Source organism: Bombina bombina, chromosome 1, assembly GCF_027579735.1.
Source record: "Bombina bombina isolate aBomBom1 chromosome 1, aBomBom1.pri, whole genome shotgun sequence".
NCBI classification, from domain to species: Eukaryota; Metazoa; Chordata; class Amphibia; order Anura; family Bombinatoridae; genus Bombina; species Bombina bombina.
This window is the reverse complement of record NC_069499.1, coordinates 303,599,018-303,626,939: the sequence shown is the minus strand read 5'-3', so window position 1 is coordinate 303,626,939 and position 27,922 is coordinate 303,599,018. Positions and strand designations below refer to the sequence as shown.

The following is a 27,922-nucleotide window of genomic DNA, read 5'->3' as shown; positions in this document are numbered from 1 at the left end:
TTGGCCAACTTAAGAGCTTTAATCCGATAATGAATTATCCAAGGAAGTCTCTACTTGAAGAGAATCAGACAAGGCGTTGAACCAATAAGATTTTGCATTAGTCACGGTGGCAATACACACCTCAGGTTGCCATTGGAGACCTTGATGAACATAAATCTTTTTCAAATAAGCCTCCAGCTTTTTGTCCATCGGATCCTTAAAAGCGCAGCTATCCTCAATAGGAATAGTGGTTCTCTTAGCCAGAGTGGAAATGGCCCCTTCAACTTTGGGTACAGTATACCAAGGGTCTTTAGCGGAGTCCTCGACAGAAAACATTTTCTTAAAAATAGGAGACGGTGAAAAAGACATCCCCAGTTTCTCCCATTCCTGTGAGATAATCTCCCTAGCACGGTCCGGCACAGGAAAAACCTCTGAAGTGGAAGGTTCATCAAAGAAACTATTAAGTTTACTAGATTTCTTAGGAGTGACAACGACAGGGGTATCGGAGTCATCTAAAGTAGCTAAAACCTCCTTTAACAATATACAAAGGTGTTCAAGCTTACATCTGAAGGATACCACCTCAGTCTCAGAAGAAGGAATTATACTGTCCAAATCTGAGATTTCCCCCTTAGAAAGTCCTGATGTATCTTCCTCATCAGACTTATGAGAAAGGGCAACGTAGGAAGCAGAACTGAGGACAGGCACCTTACTTTCTGAATTTCCTCTTGCGTTTTCCCTGTAATCTGGGAATGGCAGCTAATGCCGCTGAAGATATCTGGGCAGCAATTTCTGCTTTTAAATAAACTCCACTAGGAGTTATAGAGGAACTGCTGGGAACTGCATGTGACGCCATTGAGGCTTGGGACGTAGCAGGAGAAAGCTGAGGTATTATTTTAACAGCATCATCCTGAGAGACATTAAGCTCAAAAATGTTACCTTTATTTTGCAAGGTTTTCTTGACACATGAAGAACAAAATTGCATAGGAGCTGCAATTTGTGCATCTAAACATAATAAACATGAATTCATGAGAGCAGGCTCTTGATCCATATCAGACATGTTGTGAAACAGTAAATAAAATTGTACAGATAAGTTTAAAAGATTTCAATATTCAATTAAAATAAGCCAAGGAAAAAATTCACTTTAAATTTTATCCCAAATTTGGATCGATCCCCAGCTAAAATTATGTGAGAAAAGTTACGAAAAAACATTTACTAAACATCAAATAAACTTCTAAAATATCCTTCAGGCAACCCCACACTTCAATTCCTGAGGTGTCTTACCTCTACCAATTAAGACCGGATCACCCAGAAATGGAGAAAAACAACTTTTTCCTCAGAAACATTATGAAGAAAAGCCGGTCATGTGTCCGCAACTGCCGAGCTTAAATTACTGCTGTTACACAGAGAATCACTAAAAAATAGCTTCCGGGTACACCGAGTACCAGAAATAACGTTTTTTTCAAACCGGACAGTTTAAAATGTTGCACCGGTTTATTTTAAAGCAAAAGGAAAATGAATAAGCTGCTGAAATAGAAAATTCAGCCTTACTTTCAGTTTAAACTTGTATTGTTTATCAAGTAGATATGTGTAAGAAAATAAAGCCTAATAAAAACATTTTACCCTTTCTTTTTTAAAGAGTTTAAATGTTAGTCTCACACATGCTACAGTGCCCGCTTCATGCCCCAGTGTAACTCATACAACACGATAATCTATGTCCCAATAAAAAAAACAGTGGCTTAATTTGTTAAGTGCATGGTCTCCCCAGCTGGAAGAAAAAGCACTTACCTGCTCCGCTGTCTGGCATGTAGACAGTTACAAGGTATAAAAAGACACAGTTCTTCACAGAGACCTTTGAAAAAGAAAGAACAGAGTAGCCAACTCTGGCTTTCTAAACTAGGGCAGCAATTGTTAGGAAAACTCAGTAAGTACCTCTTTACAAGTTCCTAACTGCTTTAAAGCCACCACTACCCGACTACAAGGAATGACGTGGAATACGGCTATACCCCAAAACTTGATTGTAGATGAAATCAAATTTTTTCTTCAGACACCTAAGCTTCACCTCCTCCATGCACCGAAGTAAAGAGAATGACAGGGGGTTGTAGGTAATGGAGTGATACTTAACAGTTTAACTGTGGTGCTCTTTGCCTCCTCCTGCTGGCCAGGATTGATATTCCCAACAGTATCTACTCAAGCCGTGGAATCACCATATCTTAGGAAAGAAAGACTGTTAAATCTCTGCGAACAAATCAGCTTAAAAGATCACCAATATAAGGCAACCTATTTTCAGCCACATGGGAAAAGATAAATCCCTTAAATAAAGTCTCCACACTAAGAGACATGGCATAAGAATTTAGGAAAGCGCTTCTGATAGATATGCCGCTAAAATCGTTTAAAAAAAGCACACACAGCCGACCAGCCGACTGACGGGAGGAAAAAGATGGCGCCTACATGAGCATAAAGCGCAATAACTCCTCACATGCATAAGCGAGTGAAATATAGACATTGCGCATATGTTAAAACGCTACAATAAACTCTCACTTCTGAGTTATCTAGCCAGTATTGATAGAGCAAGGGCTTTGGCTATGCTGCAGCACTGTCCACTGACGGTTATGAAAAGATGCCGCCGTCATAAATATAAAAGCACACTAACCAGAGAATTATCCTATAAATATTTTAACAGCACTGCTGCTATATGGAAGCAGAGTAAATTACAAAAGTATTCAATAGAACACAAAAACTGTCGGTGCTGCACTGCAGAAAGCAGGATGACCAAATGCAGGACGGAACCTAGATGCACTGAGTGGAATCCCTCTGAGGTTGATGGCGCCAACTAAACTGCCATTCAAGAAGTCAAATAAAAGAGCATCAGCCACTCAGTTCATGCCGAATAAAAGCTCTAACTGAAGAAAGGCATAATAAAAAACATAATTTATGCTTACCTGATAAATTTATTTCTCTTGTGGTGTATACAGTCCACGGATCATCCATTACTTGTGGGATATTCTCCTTCCCAACAGGAAGTTGTAAGAGGATCACCCACAGCAGAGCTGTGGATAAAAAACGGATAAAAAAACGATAGACTTTTTTTAACAGTCACAACAAACTGCCACAGCCCTGCTGTGGGCCTACCTTCCCAAACAAACGACTTTGGAAAGCCTAAGAGCCCTTTAGAGATGTCCTATAGCATTCAGGGGACTCCTGGAGGAAGCTGGATGTCTCAGTCTGTAAAAGTTACTGCGCAATAAAGCGCTAAATTAGGCCCCTCCCACTCATAGTAACACAGTGGAAAGCCTCAGGAAACTGTTTCTAGGCAAATTTAAGCCAGCCATGTGGAAAAAAACTAGGCCCCAATAAAGTTTTATCACCAAAGTATATATAAAAACGTTTAAACATGCCAGCAAACGTTTTATATTGTAAATCTATAAGAGTATTACCTCAGAAAGTAAGCATGATACCAGTCGCTATTAAATCACTGTATTCAGGCTTACCTTACATAAATCTGGTATCAGCAGCATTTTCTAGCATTCACATCTTCTAGAAAAAAATTTAACTGCACATACCTCATAGCAGGATAACCTGCACGCCATTCCCCCGCTGAAGTTACCTCTCTCTTCAGTCATGTGTGAGAACAGCAATGGATCATAGTTACAACCTGCTAAGATCATAGAAATCACAGGCAGATTCTTCTTCTATTTTCTGCGTGGGACAAAATAGTACAACTCCGGTACCATTTAAAAATAACAAACTTTTGATTGAAGAAAAAAAACAAACTACGTTTCACCACTTCTCTCTTACTACCTCCATGCTTGTCGAGAGTTGCAAGAGAATGACTGGATATGGCAGTTAGGGGTGGAGCTATATAGCAGCTCTGCTGTGGGTGATCCTCTTGCAACTTCCTGTTGGGAAGGAGAATATCCCACAAGTAATGGATGATCCGTGGACTGGATACACCTTACAAGAGAAATTAACCCCATACCAGTAGTATCGCCTCATAAGGAGATAGAAAGAAAGGCTGCATAGAATCTGTTAGCCTACTTAAAAGAAACGTGCGGTTGTCTCTAAATAATTTAAAATGGAGAGATAAAAACCGCTGTCCCAGGGAGAGTGAATCTATTCGGTATAAAAAATAAAACTTCACTAGAAGTCATATAGTCTGATGCCAAAATCCACCTCCCTGATTGCCCACCCTCACTGGAGGGTACCCAGCATATAAATAAATAGTCCCTCACACCTATTATGCCTAGACCACTAGCCATGGGGACAGAGATACAGGGACTCACTGTTTGAAGTCTTCAATCTTATCACCGACTCTTAGGTTTGACAGAATCAGCCGTTCTCTGTCAGGGACCTGTAGAGAAAGAAAGAACAGAGTAACCAACCCTGGCTTTCTGACAAGGGGTAGCAATAATGTTAGAAATAAAGCAAAGACAACCTTGCTGCTTTCTAACTGCTAATAGCCACCATTACTCTTACTAAAGAGATTGACATGGACACAGCATAACCCCAATCCTTGCTTGCAGGGAAAAGTACATATAAAAGGATTAAATATCTTCAGACACCAACTTCGCACATCCTCCATTGACAGAGACAAAGAGAGACAAAGAGATTATGGGTAAGGGAAGTTACACTTAACAGCTTTGCTGGGGTGCTTTTTGCCTCCTCCTGCTGGCCAGGAGTTGAATATCCCACTAGTAATTGGAATGACGTTGTGGACTCTCCATGTCATAGGAAAGAAATGTATTTTTTTTTAATGAATATTCCTGTTAAAAGAAATAAAAATAAAAAAAAGGTTTTATGATTGTGAGAAGTGTCATTCTCCATCAATAGAGCTGTAAAAGTTTTCTTTATATAAACCAATATAACCAAACCTTTTTCCATGAAAAAAAAACCCACATGTACCCTTAAAGGGACACTCAAGTCAAAATTAAACTTTAATGGTTCAGATAGAGCATATAGTTTTAAATAAACTTTCCAAATTTACTTCCATTAACAAAATGAGCACAGTCTTTTTATATTTACACTTTTTGAATCACCGGGTCCTACTGAGCATGTGCAAGAATTCACAGAATATACATATATGCATCTGTGATTGGCTGATGGCTGTTACATGATACAGGAGGAGTGAAAATAGACATAACTTTGGCATTTGTCAGAAACAAATCACTACTCATTTGAAGTTTAGACTAATTGCTATTGTATTGTCTTTTTATCGTGCATTTGTTGATTATACAAATATGATACCGGGGGAGGCGCCGCTGCTGGCTGCCACACTTTCCTCATGCTCTTGACCTCTTCTGGATTTATCTTAATTTTAACCTTCTTACATTCAAAATTCATTATAATTATTTCAAGGACCAATACCGACTCCACATAACGCACAACTAGACTCATAAAAATTGAACGGATGACATTACTAAAGTGAAATACTCAACGGATGGAAATATACTCCCACCGGACCATCTTACTACGAGAAAGAGATACCTTCAGCTGAACACCACAAACAAGGTACACTTAAACTAAAAAAATTTTTTAAAAATTAAAAAAAAAAAAAAAAAGACTCAACCCATGCACAAATTGGATTTTGGATTTCATCATCCATTTAGCAATGCTCAGATTTCATTTCTAAACACAAGAAAAACTAATTGATTAAGTCTATTTTACTAAAATACATTGGTTTTAAAACCCCTGCATGCTTTCTTATCTGTTATCTACAATGAAGCCTGAAGTGCAAAACCTCACACCTCACTCTGGCCTGAATCCTATAGAGCAGGGCAATGTAACCAGCCCCCACTGCTAACATTCCTACAAATACTAGACACTATTTTAACCCCTTCACTGCAGAGGGAATGACCACCTATACGCCCTCACATCTGCACTCCTTAAGACCCCAAAAAGCGGTCGCAGCACTCAGTCCCTCACTAGTGACTACCCTAAAATCACTCAGCATTTTCAAAGGGACCGACAGTGGCTGTCGTGGAGGAAAATCAAAATTTAAAGTTCTATATCCTGACACTATCACAGCTGCCCCCCCACCCTGTCCACCCGCAAGCCCAATTGAAGTGATCCAACCTAAAAGCCACAAAAACCGCACTATCAAATCAAGAAAATCTCTTTGTGTGATCCCTATTAGAAGACACGTTGTCTCCAAAGTACAGAGCAAAAACTCAGAATCCCAAGACTGTCCTATCAGAGCAATCCTATGCAATGCCAGATCAATAAAGAACAAAACAGCTATTATTTCCGACCTTATTGAAACATGCGAATTAGTATGCATCACAGAATCATGGTTAGATGAAAATGCAGGGCCTATTCTAGAGGCAGCTATTCCAGACAATTACACAGTGTTCCACCGCCCGAGACAAGATCGCAAAGGAGGCGGAGTTATGATATGTGCAAAATCATCCTTAAATCCCAGACCAATATCAGTCCACAAAACCCAATCTTTTGAATGTGTAGCTGCCAGCCTCTCAATAGAGAGAGAATTCCGAATACTGCTAATATACAGACCCCCAGGAGATGGGAAGAGATTTCTTCAGGAACTCCAAGACCTTTTGGCTGGCTTAATCCTTGAACACCCCAGATGGCTTATATTAGGAGACTTCAACACTTGGATTGACAACACCCTATCCCTGCTTGGGCAGGATCTCCTCAGCTTGATGAGTATACTCGGCTTTACACAAATCGTCACCACTCCCACCCACAGAAAAGGTCATACACTTGATCTAGTGTTTCAGTCTGGACTAGAAGTGTCACCAGTAACTGTAAACCCAGTTACCTGGTCAGACCACCACTCCATTCACTTCTCCATTGTATCACAATCAACCAGACACCAGCCTCAGAACCTGGTCAAACATCCGCTCATTAAAAGGGGTGACACCACTGGATGTAGCATCACATATGCATCTAAGTGAACTAATAGGCACCTTCGAAGACCCCAGCTCCTTAGTCCGACTCTACAACAAAACCATGAGAGACACCCTAGAAAGCATTGCACCATCTCGCATACGCACTGTCCAAACCCACAACAATGCACCGTGGTTTGATAGCTCCATCAGAGAAATGAAAAGAACAGGATGTAAGCTCGAGAGAAAGTGGCGCAGAACACATGATCCAGAGGATAAAGCCGCTCTTACCAAACATCTAAATAAATATCAATCCAAGATAACTCAGAAAAAATCTTCATTTTTATCACGTGAAATTGCACTCTCCCACAATAGACCCAGGCAACTGTTTCGAACAGTAGAAAGGCTCTGCAAACCAGCATGCATGCTTAGCCCCACCAACTTTTCTCAGGATAAATGTGAAGCATTTGCAAACTTCTTCAGAGACCAGATTTCCTCAATCCGAACCGCTATCACAGCAGGCCAAACAGTTACACACCAGAACCACTACAATGGAATGCCAGACTGCCCCAGTTTATGGTCCACTTTTACAAATGTGGATATAAAAAAAGTTAAAAACACCAAACAAAAGTTGCACCCTACTACGTGTGACTTAGACCCTGCTCTAACTCAGCTCATATCTGGATGCATTGAAACACTCGCCCCAGTCCTCACAAAAATAGTGCAGTGTTCACTAAAAACAGGAGACTTTCCAGATCCTCTAAAAGAAGCTGTGGTAAAACCACTCCTAAAGAAACCTTTATTAGACCCAGACTGCATGACTAATTACAGACCAGTATCCAACCTCCCATTTCTTGGGAAAGTAATTGAAAAAGTAGTGGCAACTCAACTGGAAGCCCATCTATCACGCCTAAACATATTCGATCCCTTCCAGTCAGGCTTCAGATGCCGCCACAGCACTGAAACAGCGCTAGTCCGAGTGCTAAATGATCTCCTCATGGCAAGAGACAAAGGTGATTACTCCATTCTAATCCTCCTGGATCTCTCAGCTGCATTTGACACCATTGACCATAGGATTCTAATAGAGCGCTTGCAGTACATCTGTGGTCTAGGAGGCACAGTCCTTAACTGGTTTAAATCCTTCCTAGCTGGTAGATCACAGAGAGTAATATCAGGATCAAGCTCATCAGCACCAACAGAACTGGCCTGCGGAGTTCCACAAGGATCTATCCTGTCTCCCATGCTATTCGCAATTTACTTACTACCACTGAGGGACATCATTAACCGACATGGCCTAAGGTATCATTGTTACGCTGATGACACACAACTCTACTTCTCCTTTGCTCCAGATACTACAGACCCAGCATGCCGCATAAACAGTTGCTTAACAGACCTCATAGAATGGATGAATGCTAGCTGTCTCAAAGTGAACCCGGACAAAACAGAGTTACTCTTGGTGAGGGGACCCCGGCATCAAAAATATCCCACGATCACCCAATTGGCCTGGAGCTTGGAGGTTCTGAACTCGTTAGTTCAGCAAAGGTACAAAACCTCGGAGTGCTGATTGACGCTGGACTATCTTTTAAACAGCAGATTTCCTGAAAAACATAGCCAGGATACAACACTTAATTCCACCGGATGATATGCCAACATTAATCCATGCATTTGTATCCTCTAGGCTAGATTACTGCAATGCACTTTACTTGGGCCTCCCAAAAAAAGAACTCCATCGCCTTCAGACAGTACAAAACGCAGCAGCAAGACTATTGACCAATCAAACTCGCTCCTGCCACATAACACCTGTTCTCCACTCCCTGCATTGGCTTCCAATTAAATGGCGAACATATTTTAAAATTGGCCTGCTGACCTTCAAAGCCTTAAACAACCAAGGCCCACAGTACCTGAAAGAGCTCCTGACACCCTACATCCCATCCCGTTCACTTAGGTCAGCCAACACATCCCTCCACTCAGTGCCAAGAATAAGGACAAACTCAGGCTCCAGAGCATTCTGCCACGCTGCACCTACTTTCTGGAACTCTTTACCGTGCGCAATCAGAGAGGCACCGTCCTTACAGACTTTTAAAAAAAAGCTAAAGACCCACCTCTTCCATCAGGCATTCAGTCCGCTTATCTGACCTTCAGAAACTCCTAACTTTTATGTCTTATGTTGGTACAATATATTTGTAAAGTGCTTTGAGTCTCACAGGGAGAAAAGCGCTATATAAATCGCAAATTATTATTATTATTATTATAATTATTATTATGCAAATCTACTGTATTTACTGCTCCTTTAAAGGGACACTGTACCCAAAAATTTTCTTTCGTGATTCAGATTGAGCATGAAATTTTAAGCAACTTTCTAGTTTACTCCTATTATCAAATTTTCTTCATTCTCTTTGTATCTTTATTTGAAATGCAAGAATGTAAGTTTAGATGCCGGCCCATTTTTGTGAACAACCTGGGTTGTCCTTGCTGATTGGTGGATAAATTCATCTACTAATAAAAAAGTGCTGTCCAGAGTACTGAAACCAAAAAAAAGCTTAGATGCCTTCTTTTTCAAATAATGATAGCAAGAGAACGAAGAAAAATTGATAATAGGAGTAAATTAGAAAGTTGCTTAAAATTGCAAGCTCTTTCTGAATTACAAAAGAAAAAATTTGGGGTCAGTGTCCCTTTAAGTAAGCATGAAAAACCATGGACTTTCCCTTTTGTTTAACATTTGAGTGATATAGTAAAAATTGTTATTAGCAAAACAACTTTACTTACTTTCAATCTAATTATAATGCAGCTCATAGTCAAGAAGTGTGGCTCTGCTTTAAAGGGACAATGAACCCAATTTTTTTCTTTCATGATTCAGATAGAGCATCAAATTTTAAGCAACTTTCTAATTTACTCCTATTATCATTTTTTTGTTCTCTTGCTATCTTTATTTAAAAAGCATTAATGTGATGCATAGGAGCCAGCCCATTTTTGGTTGAGAATCTGGGTTATGCTTGCTTATTGGTGGGTAAATGTAACCCTTCAATAAGCAAGCGCTATCCATGGTGCTGAACCTAAAATGGGCTGGCTGCTAAGATTTACATTCCTGCTTTTTTTTTTTGAACAAAATTTTTTATTGAGGTCTCAAGAACATACATGGCATAATAAGACTCAGATAATCAAACAGCTGATTACATACAGACCAAGAAAGGTAATTGTATATCTATGAACAAATAGGTTACAGTATTTAAAACCATAATAGTATATCATGTAAATGGTCGAAGGACAAGCACTGGGAAACAGTATGATCAAGTGGGGGAAACAGTCCCATAAGTCAATATGTGAGATAGCGCAGAAAATGTGGTCTAGCATAAATTAGAGTCTATATAATAGGTACCTCTTTTTTTTTTTTTTTTTATTTGGAAAACAGTGTAATGGTCACAGCTCAGTAATCTGAAATATCAGATGATAAAGAAAAAGAACCCTTATCTGAATTCTTGGCAACCCGAAGGATTACCATGAGAGGCAAAAAATAAATATAGGAGTCCAGAAGGGTTTTAGAATGAGACCAATATGAGCTGGATTAGTAAAAGTGGAGTGGGGTGATGGGATACAGCGGGCAAGAGCCGCTTAGAAAAAATTAAGGGAGAAAAGGGAGGGAGGGCGGAGCACTTTTAAAATTGAGGAGGCCAAATAATGTTAATAAGGGGGGAGTACATGGCGAGGGGCAAGATGCTAATGCCAATTTTAATCGATAATAATACACTAGTTGCGAGGAGATATGGCGTTTAAAATTAAATGGTCATCTTGCATGAGAGAGTTATACCAATTTATCTTTAGAGCTGGGGCAGATAGTATAAGAGGCGGATATATATAAATCATGTCCCACAGTCTGAAGGAGATGTACACAGAGCAGGGTTAATAAGCACCAAGGCATAATAATATATATAGGGGAAAAGTGCTAATGGCTATCTTAATTTACTGTAGTACACTAGTTGCAAGTAGGCATGGCGTTTAAAGTTACATAAGAGAATTATATCAATGTATCATTGGAGCTGGGGCAGGTGTTATAAGGAGTGGACATATATATATATATAAACCGTGTCCCATAATTTTAGAAAAATTTGCACAACACAGGGTTAAAAACGCTAATATGCAACAAAATATAAATAACTATAAAAGTGCTCAACTATAATAGTAGTATTAACTATGTGAGCTGTAAAAGCTTTGATATTAACTAACGCCTATTTCTAACTCCTTATAATCCGTAAGTGGGTGAAAGTGGTAGGCCTCTTATATGATACTGCATATGTATATGAAAGAGGACAAAATCATATTAGCAAAGACCTAAAGAGTTGCCAAACATACAGTGGTTTTTGTGCAGGCTGAGCAAAGTCAAATACAATAAAGACCTGTTCTATAGCGTAATGTAAATAGTTAATAGTTAATGGCTGTACCTTGTTACTCAATACAGACATGACTATAACAGCTCACATTTAGAGTAATATAGATGTCATAGTCCTGAACAAGTTAAATCCGGTAGCCTAGATGAGGCATATAGAAAATGGCGTTAACTGCGTAGAGAGAAACTGCTTTTCTTGAGTTTATCAGTCTCTATGTAGGCTTAAACCGGGAAGAGGTATTGATAGAATTAGGGGTTCTATGGATTGGTAGTTATAGAAGTGACCCTTAACCTATGAGCTAATATAAAAGATAACTTTCAATCTGAGCTGAGATTGACTACTTCTGGTGAGAGAATATGGCGTGATAGCGGACCTTCCTGCCATCTACAGTGTTAAGTGCATATCATAGGGGTTAACCATCTAAACTCATACCCTCTAGTCTATATTAAGCAAACAAGGCCCAGCAAAAGAAGGTATTTACATAGTATATCCTGTACAGGCAGGTTATATTCAAGCAGTGACTTTATGTTGCACAGGGTTATGTAAAAATATTATTTACGTATCTCCACAGACATGGGCACATATCTACATATCACCTCCATAACCCTGAAGTTCCAAGGTGAATGCATAGTAAAAATGAGCAGCACACAAACCCTGATACAGCATTGACAACATGGAGGTCTAAATAGCATGGTTTATGAAATAGTGCCACAGGAGTATATAAGATAAAAGACGCAATGAAGTCTGTATTCAGGAGGACAGGATAGAGAGTGCTTTGTAGCAACAAATCTCAGGGATATGCTAACGTAAAAACAAATACAGAGCTGGGGGGTCTTGATCCGGAGTTTTTGGAAATATTAATGCAGAGTGTGCGAGTACATTTACATAGCATAGGCTTTCTTTAAAAAGTTCAGTGCAAAGTCTCACACAGGAGAAGCCACCCAGCAAGGGGAAAGAAATACCACAGCTCTAGCCGATTCCCGTATTAGCCCTATGGGAGAAGTATGTCTCATCTGTTTGTGATGTGCCGACTCTGGGAGACTGGAGACATCTCGGTAAGAAGCTGGAACCGGTGTCTGTGTGCGCGTCTGCTGACGAAGTAATTTTGATCAAGCTCTGCAGCGCCAACGATGCCGATGTCATTATAGCTCCATAGAAGTGGTTTCCCGGGGCAAAGGCAGCGTCCCAAACATAGGCAAAAGGAGGAGGGTAAGTATGTAAGGTCCAAGATGGCGGCATAACAAGCGTGCACACTGCTGTCGCAGTGATATTGTCACCGGGTTCCGATTTCACCTGGATGGGCTGTGGAGAGGGAAAAGCCAATAGATGACCTATCTCGTAAAGCTCAGAGTGCGGCATGGCGCTGCCAGAGGTAATCCCCCGCACAAGCTCAGTTGTTGTCTTATCAGCCTCGGTGTGTTGTGTCGGATCTACGGCCTCCTCCGTGTGGGTTCCCTGTGGAGTGAGTGCTAGCAACAATGACATCAGGTCCTCCTTCATGCTTCGAAAGTGTTGATCCAAACTTTGCTGGGTACGTTGTTCCCAAACTGTAAGGGCTTCCGTAATTTCCATACTGTTGAGATATAGGCTCCAGCCGGAACGCCTGTGTGGGGTAGCTTAAAGGTAGGTTTCAGCGTTGTGCTCCTTGATTGAGTTGGCTTCGGCCCCTAATGAATATTACATGTAGCTTTAATCTTTTAGAGTAATTTAGAACAAGTTTGGGCTCTGTAGACGCTAAATAAATTAGTAAATGTTATCTATGAGCCTGGAGCTACAAGCATACACGTCTAGCTGGCTCGGCAGTTGGCTCCGCCCCCTACATTCCTGCTTTTAAAATAAAGACAGCAAGAGAACAAAAAAAATTGATAATAGGAGTAAATTAGAAAGTTGCTTAAAATTTCATGCTCTATCTGAATCATGAAATAAAAAAATTTGGGTTCAGTGTCCCTTTAAACAGCATAAAAAAAGAACAATAAATGAACTGGTGGCATAAATCCAGAATAGAAACATGTTTAAAAAAAAGTGTCCAATTAAAATGTCTAAGACAAGAAAATAATAATAATAAAAAAAAGCAGACAAGAGATTCTAAATACTAAACTTACGCACCAATATAGACAAAATAATTATATATTCAGAGGAAGTAAAGCATTACGACTGACAAGAATTGGATATGGGCAGCTACATAGAAAGTGAACAACATGTATGATCATTCATGGAATAATCACTAAAAATCAAATATGAATATACACAAATTGTATTTTTCCACATTTCTACATCTAAAATTCCTCTTTAGATGCTAAAAATGTGTTTTATTAATATTCTGTGTCTCTAAAAACTTGGGTATGAAGGTACCTAAAAAAACAAACAAACAAAAACATAGCACATAGGCAAAATAATACTGAAAAGGGAACACATTTTATAAAATGTGAGCTGTAATGCCAAAGAGGAAACGGTAAGTAGGTCACGTGGTAAGTAGGCCAGTGAAATGATAGGTTTCTTATGGAGATTACCTTATTATATTGGCTAAATTTGCTGCAGTGACCCAGCCTCCTCTAACCCGACTGTAATCTTGCTTTAGAACAAGCACGCAATACTGAATCAGATCATAATTATACACGTCTTCTTTCAGCCTTTTCAATTCTTTGCTGCCAGTAGGTGCAGTTTTTAAAATATCTAAATTGTGAAAAGAAAGTGCTCTATGTTACAACATTTTATTAATGCACTGTGGCTTAGAGTTTAACTCTGCAAAGTGTCTAAACACAGTCAGCTCCAGAAAAGCAATGCACTAGAGGGAGCTAGCTGAGCAGATCTGGTGAGCCAATGGCAAGAGACAAATATGTGTAGTCACCAATAACCAACTAGCTCCAGAAGTGCATTGTTCTTCCTGAGCCTACCTGGTTATGCTTTTCAACAAAGTATACAAGAAGAACAAAGTAAATTTGACAATAAAAGTAAATTACATGCTCTGTCATTTAAATCTAAATCATGAAAAATTACATTTGGCTTTTATGTGCCCTTAAATGTTTAAAAGTAACGGATTAGAAAGTTTTTTTTTTTAAATCAGAATACCTTTTAGCTTCAGTAGGAGGACAGGAACATTTTCATTGCTGCTTTCAGCGATTTCAGATGCCAAGGCCAAAAGTCTTGAGTCTGTATCGTCAATCATGATTTTACTTATATTTTGCTCTTCTAAAAGAAGTTAAAACATTTTTATCAATAGAACATTCACATTACCCACATTAAACTTAAATGTATAGGATTGAGCAAAATATTTAACCCGTTCCCGCCGGTGCCGTTAGGACGTTCCATGCCGTCCTAACTGCGCTGGGCTTAAGCTCCGTTAGGATGGCATGGTACGTCCTAGCCGTTTGGCTGTTCTGAAGCCATAGGCACTTGCTAAATGGGATTGCGCGCTGGAGGGCGTGAATAGCATCATAAGCACTCCCCCCTGACCCGATCCCATCATTGAAATCACCCAATCACATGAATGATTACGTAATTTCAATTTTTACTTATTTGTTTACAGTTCTGATGTAGACAAATAAGTCCCGGAGGGAAAGGGTTAAACAACTTTTTTAATTTTACTTTTCTTGATATCCTTTGTGAAAGAGTTATTCTAGGTGAGCACAGGAGCGTGCATGTGTCTTTAGCCATCTGGTAGCAGTGTTTGCAACAATGTTAATGGTAATATTATGCATAGTTGCAAATACTGCTGCCATAGAATCCTAAATACACATGCTAAGCTCCTATCAGCATATCTAGGTTTACTCTTCAACAAAGGATACCAAGAGAACAAAGCAAATATGATAACAGAAGTAATATGGAAAGTTGTATAACATTGCACTCAGAATCATCTGAATCATGAACATTTAATTCTGACTTTACTCTTCCCTTAATGAATTTAAACACTGAATCAATCCTTAAAATACTCTGCTGCCTACAACATATTTTAAAATTGGAATAAAGAATTTAGAGCAAGCTAAGGTTACAGTGGGGTCCCATAAAAATGTTTGTATTAAGTGGCATCTGCTTTTTAACTTGACAGATGATTATTATATGTTAAAGCATGACATTTCATCATACTTGATGTTTTTCCAGACTGTATGGCATGGCACCACGCCTAGCATTATTACATCATCGCTCAAGATTATAGCCCTGTATGGGAAACCACACCGTGTAAAATATTCACTATTTGTGTGCGTGTGTATATATATATATTTATTTTTATTTTTTTAAACACACTGTCATTATAATACTCCTGTTATTACATCATTTAAATATATATATGTATCCTGTGATTGCTTAAAAAAAAAAAAAAAGTGTTCTGACATAATACAGCAACAAATTAAACTTAAATTTAAAGTGAAACTAATAGGAAGAAATAAAGTGAAACTCCAACAAAAAAACAAAGCAAATTGTTTGATTCAATATAGAAGCATATGTTTTTCATAAAACTAAGAACTGCAACTAAACATTATGAAACATTCTATTTTAGAAGGAACAGAAAAACATATAAGTATTTTGTCCCTTTAAAGGGATAGTAAACCCCAAAATTGTCTTGTATGATTCAGATAGAACATACAATTTTAAACAACTTTCCAATTTAATTCTATTGTTATCCATTGCTGAAGGGACAGCAAGTTTAAAAAAACAACATTTCATGCATGTGATTTGTTAATATAAAAAAATGACCAATTTATTAAAAACACCTTCAAACACTAAAAAGATGTATTTAAAGGGACAGTCTACAAATTAGTCATCTCAAAGTCTTACCTAAGGCTAAACTGCAAATAGCCTTCTGCACTTTTTCAATATCATGCAACAGGAATGGGAAAATAATTATTTAAAAATAAATATTTTTCTGGCCACTTTGGAATGGCTGCCAAGCTCTACCCACTGATGACATCTAGGCACTCTGCTGAATAGCATTGACAATCTGTTGAATCTAACCACATGCAGCACAGATTGTGGTCATCAGTGGGCGGAGCTTGGCAGCTATTTCAAAGTCGCCAGAAACAATATTAATTTTAGCATAACTTTTTACCAATCCTGCTGCATGATATAGAAAAGGCACATGAGGCTATTTGCAGCTTAATCTATGGTACGACTTTAAGATGACTAAGGTGTAGGCTGTTCCTTTAATTCCAATCAGTCCTCTGTAATATATAAATTCTTCATCAATTCTCAAATAATAGGAAGCGCATACCTCCAGGGTAGGGCTTCTATACAGTCTCCAATTCATATGGTTCCAAAGACATATGACAGAAATGATATTCTTTTTTTAGTTTTAAATCATTTTTATTAGGTTGATCAATAATGAAAAAATACAACATAGCTGCTCAAGTTAGTATATATATATATATATATATATATATATATATATATATATATATATATATATATATATATATATATATATATATTATAAATCCGAAAGCAGCTTTGATCAAGAGAACATAACATACAACCTGATTTTTAACAAGTTTGCAGTAAATAGAGATGGGGATCTCAACATTTCAAAGTCATAACATGTAAGGAGAAATGAGATCATAAAAGAAAGGAAAGAAATAAGGAAGAGGAAGAGAAGAGGAAAAAAAGAAAAATAAAAAGGAGGAGGGATGAGGGAAAGCTGGGGCAGTTTGGGTGTGGTGCATAGAATAGAGAATATATGACATAAAATGTATAATAGCATCTTATTGTGGTTCAATGTAACACCTAGCTTAGGACCTCTCTCTGGCTCTCTGAAACTGATCAGTTCTTTTGTGTGTATAGGTATCCTAAACTGACAGCTATGTTTCAGACCTCAGTAGTCTAAAATTTATATTTCATGTTTCATTGTTATGGGTCCTTTGCTCCCAAATAAACAGAATATCGGCTATCATATCCCGTTTACCTATAAAGCAATAGTGCATTTTTTCAAGTGATAGGATGTGGTTGACCTCTAAGACCCATTGAGCTATTGTAGGTATATTTTGTGTTTTCCACAACCTGGGGATCAGCCTCTTAGCGCAGGTCAACATTGTGAGTAGCAATTTCTTACGGTAGATACAAGTGAGGCGCGGGATGTGATTGAGGAGGATAATGTGTGGGCCTAGGGAAATATCTGTACCTAAAATTTCATTCATGTCCTCAGATATGAGGGACGGTGCTCTAGGAAAGAGCCCCTGAGAATTTTATATATCATGGATAAATGTGCTCTTTTAATATGTGGATTAACACATAGCTGTTCGAATGAAGCTAATGGGCGGATCAACATACTCTTATGAGGGCTGTTATGTATGGATTGTCGAATTTGTAAATATGTGTACCAGCTATGAAAAAGGGACCCTAGTTCATCATTAAGCACAGTCCTGTCTTTAACTCTGCGGGTATCTGTAATCAGATATATCGGGAGAGTTTGTAGGAGCTTATTTACATTAGTATGGCTAAAAGAACTATGTTTCAAGATCAAATGATTGTGAAGCAGTGGAGTCATAGGAGATATGGTGGTGGACACTCCCTTTATAAGAGTGACGACGTTATCCCATACCTCAAGTGTAGCTTTGACATATGTATTGTGTTGGAGCATGTGGGGCCTAGAGTTCCTAGGAAGCCAGGGTATATCCCTCAGGTTTTTAACTTGAGTCAGGTGGCTTTCCATCTTATCCATAGTTTTGAAGGGGGTGAATGATTCCATAGGACTATTCTGGTCAAGTGCACTGCTCTATACAGGGAGTGCAGAATTATTAGGCAAGTTGTATTTTTGAGGATTAATTTTATTATTGAACAACAACCATGTTCTCAATGAACCCAAAAAACTCATTAATATCAAAGCTGAATAGTTTTGGAAGTAGTTTTTAGTTTGTTTTTAGTTATAGCTATTTTAGGGGGATATCTGTGTGTGCAGGTGACTATTACTGTGCATAATTATTAGGCAACTTAACAAAAAACAAATATATACCCATTTCAATTATTTATTTTTACCAGTGAAACCAATATAACATCTCAACATTCACAAATATACATTTCTGACATTCAAAAACAAAACAAAAACAAATCAGTGACCAATATAGCCACCTTTCTTTGCAAGGACACTCAAAAGCCTGCCATCCATGGGTTCTGTCAGTGTTTTGATCTGTTCACCATCAACATTGCGTGCAGCAGCAACCACAGCCTCCCATACACTGTTCAGAGAGGTGTACCGTTTTCCCTCCTTGTAAATCTCACATTTGATGATGGACCACAGGTTCTCAATGGGGTTCAGATCAGGTGAACAAGGAGGCCATGTCATTAGATTTTCTTCTTTTATACCCTTTCTTGCCAGCCACGCTGTGGAGTACTTGGACGCGTGTGATGGAGCATTGTCCTGCATGAAAATCATGTTTTTCTTGAAGGATGCAGACTTCTTCCTGTACCACTGCTTGAAGAAGGTGTCTTCCAGAAACTGGCAGTAGGACTGGGAGTTGAGCTTGACTCCATCCTCAACCCGAAAAGGCCCCACAAGCTCATCTTTGATGATACCAGCCCAAACCAGTACTCCACTTCCACCTTGCTGGCGTCTGAGTCGGACTGGAGCTCTCTGCCCTTTACCAATCCAGCCACGGGCCCATCCATCTGGCCCATCAAGACGCACTCTCATTTCATCAGTCCATAAAACCTTAGAAAAATCAGTCTTGAGATATTTCTTGGCCCAGTCTTGACGTTTCAGCTTGTGTGTCTTGTTCAGTGGTGGTCGTCTTTCAGCCTTTCTTACCTTGGCCATGTCTCTGAGTATTGCACACCTTGTGCTTTTGGGCACTCCAGTGATGTTGCAGCTCTGAAATATGGCCAAACTGGTGGCAAGTGGCATCTTGGCAGCTGCACGCTTGACTTTTCTCAGTTCATGGGCAGTTATTTTGCGCCTTGGTTTTTCCACACGCTTCTTGCGACCCTGTTGACTATTTTGAATGAAACGCTTGATTGTTCGATGATCACGCTTCAGAAGCTTTGCAATTTTAAGAGTGCTGCATCCCTCTGCAAGATATCTCACTATTTTTGACTTTTCTGAGCCTGTCAAGTCCTTCTTTTGACCCATTTTGCCAAAGGAAAGGAAGTTGCCTAATAATTATGCACACCTGATATAGGGTGTTGATGTCATTAGACCACACCCCTTCTCATTACAGAGATGCACATCACCTAATATGCTTAATTGGTAGTAGGCTTTCGAGCCTAAACAGCTTGGAGTAAGACAACATGCATAAAGAGGATGATGTGGTCAAAATACTCATTTGAATAATAATTCTGCACTCCCTGTAGTAATTAGTTATACTAGGAAGATTGAGACCTCCGTCTTCCTTACTAAGGTATAAGGTTTGTTGGGCAATCCTGGGACGTTTGTAAGACCATATGAAAGAGTTAATTAGTTTTTGTTGTGTCTTGAGGTAGGATTTAGGTAGTGCCATCGGTAAGGTCTGAAAAAGGTATAGATATTTGGGAATGACCATTATTTTTACTGTATTGATCCTTCCAGACCATGTTAAATGTCCCTGTTTGTGCCATTGTTCCAATAGGTTCGTAATATTCGACTGGAGAGATATGTAATTATCTGAGAATAGTTTGGAAATATCTTTGGGAATTATCAGACCTAGATATTTAAGTTTATTTGTGACGGTTAATTTCGTGTGCTGTGCTATGTTTTCTATGTCCTGAGATGTGAAGTTAATCAGCATCAACCCAGATTTCTCCCTATTAACTGAGAAGTTGGAAACCTGCTTATAATTTTCCAATGTCTCAGTCAATGCAGGGAGTGTAGTCATTTCTGGGTAATCGTTCCGTACTCTAATCCTTGTATATTTGGATTCTGCCTGATTTGTATCGCCAGAATTTCCACTGTAAGAGCGAATAGTAAAGGTGACAGTGGGCACCCTTGGCATGTGCCATTAGAGATGGGAAAGGGTTGGGATATCATGCCATTTACTTTGACCTTTGCACTGGGTTTATTGTAAAAGGCCTGAATTCTAGCAATGAATTTGTCAGAGAAGCCAAATTTTGACAGGGTGCTCCACATAAATTGCCAGTTCACCCTGTCAAAGGCCTTCTCCGCATCAGTAGAAAGCAAAGCCATAGGAGTGTGATTGTCGTGAGCATGATGTAGGGAATGTAGCAGTCTTATAGTATTGTCTTTAGCCTCTCGGCCTCTGATAAAGCCCACCTGGTCCGGATGGATTATTGTAGGTAAGATGGTATTGATGTGATTTGCAAGAATTTTTGCATATATTTTCATATCTACATTTATAAGCGATATCGGTCTAAAATTGCCTACAAGGTCTTTTGCTTTCCCTGGTTTTGAAACAACTGTAATTAATGCATCTAGTAGGGATGCTGGGAGAGTATTACCTTGGTCAATGTCGGTGAAAAGAGAATGCAAATGTGGGCTGATCTGCTCATGGAATAATTGGTAAAATTGCGATGTAAGCCCATCCGGACCAGGTGACTTGCTGTTAGGTAGTGCCTTAATTACAGAGTTGATGTCTTGTATAGTTATAGGAGAGTCTAAATATTGTTTGTCTTCCTCTGTAATAGTGGGATTTTCTACGGTTGTTAGATATGTTGTTACTTTATCTAATTGTTCGGGGAATATTGCGCTCTTTATATTGTATAACTTTGTATAGTAGGATATAAATGAGTTGGTAATCTCTTCATTTTTGGATGTGGTGTTGCCTGAGGGTTGGGTAAGAGACCTAATGAATTCCACAAAAAATTTTGCTTTAGTAGTTAAGGCTCTCATATGAGCTTTTTGGATAAGAAAGTTATTTAGATTTTCCCTTGCCACAGTAAGATTGGAGAGCTTTGCCGTGGAAGTAGGATCTGCCTTGTGCAAGGCCTCCTGTGTAGCCAGGTCACTTGTTAACAAGTTGAAGTGATTTGTTAGTAGTCTTCATTGTATAGCGTTATATTTTATCAATACCCCCCGAATATAACACTTGTAAGTCTCCCAGTTGTTCGCGAATGTCGTGTCCTCTGGTTTATTTATGGAAAAGAATTCTGTTGTGGATTTTTTAATTTCCTCTACTGTAATTTGATAGGTGAGAATAGTGTCATTAAGTCTCCAGTGGAATGTGTTACTGGGCTTGCTAGACCAATTTAACGTGGTGGACACCTTGCTATGGTCAGACCAAGAAGTACGAGAAATTTGGAAAAGTTGTGATAGGAGTGTCTGACTGCACAGGATGTAGTCCAATCTGGAGTAAGAGTGTTTTGGGTGAGAAAAGAAGATGAAATCCCTCTTGTTAACATTTACTATTCGCCAGGTATCAAAGAGATTTACAGATTGAAGGGCTGTGCAGTTGTTTCTCAAGACATTGTTGCGCAAATAGGATTTCCCCGTAGAGGTATCTAATGTTGGGGTCATAGGGAAGTTAAGATCTTCTCCTAAAACAATAGGGCCCTTAGCAATGTCTAATATTGTATTAACTAGAGACTTGGAAAAAATGGGGAGTGGGTCTGTTTGGGGCATAAATATTGGCCAAAGTAACTGGGCTACCATAGTATAGTCCAACTAATATTAGGATTCTACCCTCTTTATCTATATGCTTGTGTAGTAGTTCAAAGGGGGTATTACGCCTAAAAGATATTCTTACCCCATTTTTCCGATGGGGACCTGAGCTGCAAAAGTGTTTATCATAGTATCTCGTAGAAAGTGTAGGTTCACTGTGCTTCCTAAAGTGGGTTTCCTGTATCATGACAATGTCTATTTTACTTTTATAGAAGTCGTGATAAGCTATAGAGCGTTTTTCTGCCGAGAGAAAGCCCTTGACATTCTGGGTCCCTATGTGAAGTATGCCTGCTGTTTGAGGAGGTGTTTGCGCCATTGCCAATTAGAGAGTTTATTCAAGCTATGTAGAAGAGCCAGAGAGAGTTGAGTAGAATATTAGGATAAGCAAACATAGGGAAATAATAGGAAAAGAAAGGGAATGGGAAAGAAAATGGGGATAAAAAAAAAAAGATAAAAAAAAATAAAAAAACCAGTATCAGTCAAATACAAATAGTATTAAAGTAAAAAATATCCGCTCAAATCTTTCCCAGTTCAGGAATCACGTCAGTTCTAGAACCGCGTTAACCTGGACTGAGTATCAATGAAATACTTAGGAGCTTTCATACAAGCCGGGCATCCAGATGAATTAAATCTATGTAGCAAGTATTTATATAGAAAGAAAGTATCAGTCTCTGAGTTAAAAGGGCAGCACTGATGTACTTGAGATATTATTATGATCTCTTTGATTAACTAATTCTGTATAAACTTGTTATATCAGAATTAGCAAGAAAAAAGGAAGAAAAAAAATAAGAAAAAAGGAAGAGCCATGGGATAGAGTAGTTGTTTCATATATTCAACAGTATCAACATAACTTTAACTTTCTATTAACATTAAACAATCTCAATGTTCTATAATGTAGTTGTACATGGTATATTGGATCTAGGGCAATCAGGTACACCCAGATAATAATTTTCAACTTATATTAAGTAAACCTGAAAGCCTCCATTTAAGTCATATTCACTGTGCAAAGAGGAACAAAGGTCTAGTGTCAGACAAGTACTAAGGTTAGTTGTGTTCCCAGGAACTTGCAAAGTCAGTGGATAAATAAACAATTTGTTATAGTACCTCCGTCACTAATTAAACAGCGGCTAAGGTAAGCATTTTGACAGTAATAGTGTTGGAGGGTTAGGACCCAGGGTAGTTTGTAGTATTTGACTAAAGCTTTAGGTGAGCTTATAGTATAAACTACCTAAATTAGTTATTGTACTATGTGTTAGTGCGGTGGGGATCAGATCCAGGTTAGTTTGTTATGGTTGGTTAAGGTTATAAGTGAGTTTGCAGTGTAAGCTGTCTAAATTAGTGATTGTGCCATGTGTTATAATTAGCGTCCTGTATTTGTCCGGATAATCCACTATCCTAAGCAGAGTTAGGAGACAACTAGACAGTATATAGAACATCAACAGTATATAAAAAAAAAAAAATGAACCTTTGGAAACATACTTGAACTTAAAGCTGAAACATCAGCTACTTAGCAAATTGAAAGTAAATTTGAGTCTTATAACAATGCAAAAAGTTAGTCTCTGCTTCATATTTATCCACATGTCAACCGGCAGGCAGACATCTAGCAGAGGGTAATATTCCAGAGTTACCAGTAAACAACCTGTAAACAAAAAGCATAGTAAAAGGTAAAGGTAAACTGAATGGTCTTAGTTACTCATCCAGGTGAATCAGTGTCCATTCTGTCCATAGTTGGTTGAGGGACTTGTCTGCGTTTGTTTTGCTTGGATGAGATATCTGGTCCTGGCCTTCTCTGTGGTTTAGGGCTAGTCTGACCGTCTTGTTGCTTGTGGAGGCGATTAGAATCTCCTTTTTCAGGTTGTGGAATGTTCATCATATTGCAAAATGTATCCATATCTGACAAAGAAGTGCATTCCATCTTCTTGCCATTTTTCATGGTTATCACCGACGTAGGGAAACCCCACCTGTAGGGGATATGTAGTGAGCTTAGATGCGAAGTGAGAACCTGAAAATCTCTTCTTTGCTGTAAAGTTCTTAAAGAAAGGTCTTAGTAGACCTGGATTTTATGACCTTGAAAGCTTATTGCTTGCCTCTTTCTAGTTATATTGTATATCTCCTCTTTTTGTCTATAGTTTTGGAAATGAACTATAATGTCTCTCGGTGGAGAATCGTCCGCAGGCTTTGGACGGAGAGCTCGATGTGCTCTGTCTAGTGGAATTACGTTGTTGTCTTCTGTATTATCCTCAAGAATCTCAGTGAACAGGGCCTGCAGGTATTCCTGTATTTCACTATTCAAGACTGTTTCCAGTACTCCTCTAAAGCGAAGATTACCACGTCTGGAACGATTTTCTAAATCTTCTATTTTGTCTTCCAGCTCAGATATATGTTGGTTTTATTGAGTATGGTTAGTTGAAAAGTTCGCTATTTTCTGTGAAACTACATATTCATGTTCTTCTAAAGAGTCAACTCTATGACCAAGGTCGTTGATCTCTTTTTTTAGGTCTGCGCATTCATCCTTTATGCAGGACTTGACCTGCTCAATCAACGCTTCCATGGCTTTATATGTGATTGGAGTCTCGTCTTTGTGTGTCTGGGCTGGGGGAGATGGGCAGCTGCCATTACTTGACACGTCTACTTGTTCCTCTTCGAGTTGAATGTGTGAAGTTTCAGTGTCCTTTTTGTTAGATATTTGGTCTGTCTGTTTGAAAAATGCATGTACAGCTCCCTGATTAGTCTGTGGTGCTTTCTGTGACTTATCCAGACGTGGATTTTTTCTCTGTGACATTATGACAAGTAGGTGCTGGTTATTGTAAATGTGGTCAAAGTTGGAGACAGTATAGTGACCCAGCAGAGGCTTGTGGAGCTCAACTCGCCAATACTGTGCCCCCAGGGGAGTTTGCCCTCACAGGGCGATCACGGGCAGGGGCAAGTGGGATATGACCCGTCACCTTTCAAAGTGACGGGAAAAGGAGAGGGGGCACAGGTATGTGTACAGCAGAGATTTGGCACAAGAGTAGCTGAAGATATCTTTAGGATGGCCCTTAGCGTATTTATCAGGTGCTATAGTTGTGTTTTCTGGGTTTGTCAGGCCCCTGCTATCAGACCTGCGAAAGTTAATGAAAAACCCTCAGCCTGTGAAATAAAAAGGACCAACTAATTTCCTCTTTTGTGCTGGTAGCAGGAATCGTTTTAAAAAATAGTGTAGGGGCGCCATTTTGCTTGGGAAAAAAAAGTGTGTCACACTTAGTTGCAGTAATTAGTGTCTTTGCTCTACATCCATTCTGGTGATCAGGAAGGCCAAGTGTAGTAGCAGTAGATAGGACCCAAGTAATCTCAGCTTTGATGAACACACTTCTATAATATGGTCTGCGTACTGTCTAATAAAAGGACTGTGAGTTGTGCCTATGTCTGTGTCTCTACTTATTTATTTGATGCTCATTGCTTTAAGGGGGAGAGCATATTGCTGCTGCTGCCACGCTGTATGTTTAGCACTAACAATATTGTCAATGGATAGTTGATAGTTGTCACAAACCTTTTGCAGGCGCGCTGAGAACCATGCAGCTCCTTGTTCTGTATTTGCAATATGCGGTAAGGTCCGTTATAGGCCGCAGCTCCAGCAGCACGAATCCCCTGTAGCACGATCAATCCTGCCCATTTCCATCGATTTCCTTCATTACAAGTTAATTTTAAATTCCTACTACTCTGCCCTTAATCTCTATAAGCAACATTACTTCTCTACTCTTATCTCTAATCTTTCTTCAAATCCAAAACATCTGTTCTCCACTTTCAATAATCTTCTCCTCCCACCCCCACCCCCTAATACAACTTCTCGGTCAGCTCAAGACTTTGCCAGCCACTTCAATAACAAAATCGACTCCATCAGAAACTAAATCAGCTCTCAAAATACTTTTATTCTCTCACCCCCTCAAACGCTCGCAATCGATCACAACCCACATAGCCATAAATTTAGCTCTTTCTCCACTGTGACTGAGGAAGAAGTTTCAGCACTTATACTGAGCTCTGACCTCACAACCTGTCCTCTTGATCCTATCCCCTCACAGCTGCTCCCCTCCTTCTTTTCTACCCTTACCCCTATACTCACACACATTTTTAACCTCTCCTTCAACACAGGTATATTTCCCTCATCCCTGAAAATGCACTGGTCACATTTATCCTCAAAAAACCATCTCTTGATCTAACCTCCTCATCCAACTACTGCCTTATTTCCCTACTCCCTCTTGCCTCAAAGCTTCTCGAAAAGCTAGTATATGCACATCTATCCCATTTCCTTACATTAAACTCCCTCCTCGACCCACTGCAATCTGGATTTCGTCCCTATCACTCCACAGAGACAGCAATCGTTAAGATTACCAACGACCTACTTACAGCAATATCAAAAGGCCACTTCTCTCTGCTTATCCTCCTTGATCTGTCAGCAGCCATTGATGCTGTTGACCATCCTCTTTTGCTCCAAACCCTCCAATCCTTCCGCATTTGTGACACAGCCTTCTCGTGGTTCTCTTCCTACCTGTCAAACCGTACCTTTAGTGTAGCCTTCTCTGGGGCCTCCTCTGCCCCGTCACCACTTTCTGTATGGGTACTGCAAGGCTCTGTCCTCGGTCCCTCTCTCTTCTCAATCTACATGTCATCATTAGGTTCCCTAATAAAGTCCCACAGGTTCCAATATCATTTGTATGCCGATGACACCCAAATCTACTTTTCTGCACCAGACCTATCTCCTTCCTTGCTAACCCGTGTCACTAACTGTCTTTGTCACATCTCTTTCTGGATGTCCTCTCACCACCTTAAGCTAAATCTCTCCAAAACTGAACTCCTTATTTTACCCCCTTCTTCCAAAAGTCAACAACTCCATCATTACCCCTACCCCGCATGTCGGATGTCTTAGGGTCAAACTTGACTCAAATCTTTCTTTCACTCCTCACATTCAGTCCTTGGCTAAATCCTGCCGCTTTCACCTTAAAAACATCTCTAAAATTAGACATTTCCTTACACAAGACACAACTAAGATTTTAATCCACTCTCTCATCCTTTCCCACCTCGATTACTGCAACTCTGTCCTCTCTGGTCTCCCCAGCAGCCGCTTAGCTCCTTTACAATCCATAATGAATGCCTCTGCCAGGCTCATCTTCCTTACACATTGCTCTTCATCTGCTGTACCTGTCTGTCAATCCCTTCAATGGCTTCCTCTTGCCTCCAGGATTAAACACAAAATTCTCACTCTGACATACAAAGCCCTCAACTGCACTGCTCCCCCTATATCTCAGACCTTGTCTCCAGATACTCTCCCTCCCGTTCCCTTAGCTCTGCTCATAACCTCCTACTCTCCTCCACTCTTGTTACCTACTCACACTCCCGCAGGATTTCTCCAGACTGGCTCCCATCTTGTGAGACTCTCTGCCTCGCTCCACAAGACTCTCCCCTAGTTTTGAAAGTGCTCCCTAAAGACTCTACTGTTCAGGGATGCATACAACCTACAATAACCTGTCTTTATACCGTTTCCTCTCCTCCATTGCTATCCCCTTGAACCCCCTTAGCATGTAAGCCTAAGAGCCATGCTGTTTGTAGATCACCTTCTTTAGAGCTGACTACAACAGTGCGATTCTTGGCAGGGCTCTCTACCCGTCTGATCCCTATAAATGTTTCCTTGTATTCCGTCTATGTTTATAGTGCTGCGGAATCTGTTTGGCGCTCTACAAATAATAAGAATAAGAATCACACTGTAGAGCCGAAAGCTCCAAAACTCTATTGGCAATTTCTTCTGCCCGTAGAAACAAAACCTTCCAGGACAATAACAATATCAACAGAATGCATAGGCTCAAATGGATCCTGTTGTAGAACTTTAAGAACCAGATTAAGACAACAAGGAGGAGCAATTGACCTAAACACAGGCCTGATTCTAACTAAAGCCTGGACAAAAGATTGAACATCTGGCAAAATTGCCAGACGCTTCTGCAGAAGAATCGACAGAGCCGAAATCTGACCCTTTATGGTACTGACTGATAAATCCTTCTCCAGGCCCTCCTGAAGAACGGACAGAATATGGGGAATTCTCACCTAACTCCAAGAAAAACCCCTAGAACCACACCAATTAAGGGATTAACGCCATACCTTATAATAAATCTTGCGAGTAATAGCCTTACAAGCCTGAATCATAGTCTCAATAACCTTCCCAGAAAAAAAACCTTGTC

At 39.5% G+C, this 27,922-nt stretch overlaps 1 protein-coding gene across 1 annotated transcript in view; it reads right to left on the bottom strand.

The window, feature by feature from the left end:
* IQCB1 (IQ motif containing B1) overlaps positions 1-27,922 on the bottom strand; it is a 322,033-nt gene that overhangs the window by 279,591 nt on the left and 14,520 nt on the right. The window contains exons 2-3 of the mRNA XM_053698079.1: positions 14,273-14,392; positions 13,714-13,876 (exon numbers count right to left, since the gene is read on the bottom strand). Coding sequence (XP_053554054.1) covers positions 13,714-13,876; positions 14,273-14,369 — 260 coding nt within the window. The 5' untranslated portion in view covers positions 14,370-14,392. The remainder of the gene's footprint in view (positions 1-13,713; positions 13,877-14,272; positions 14,393-27,922) is intronic.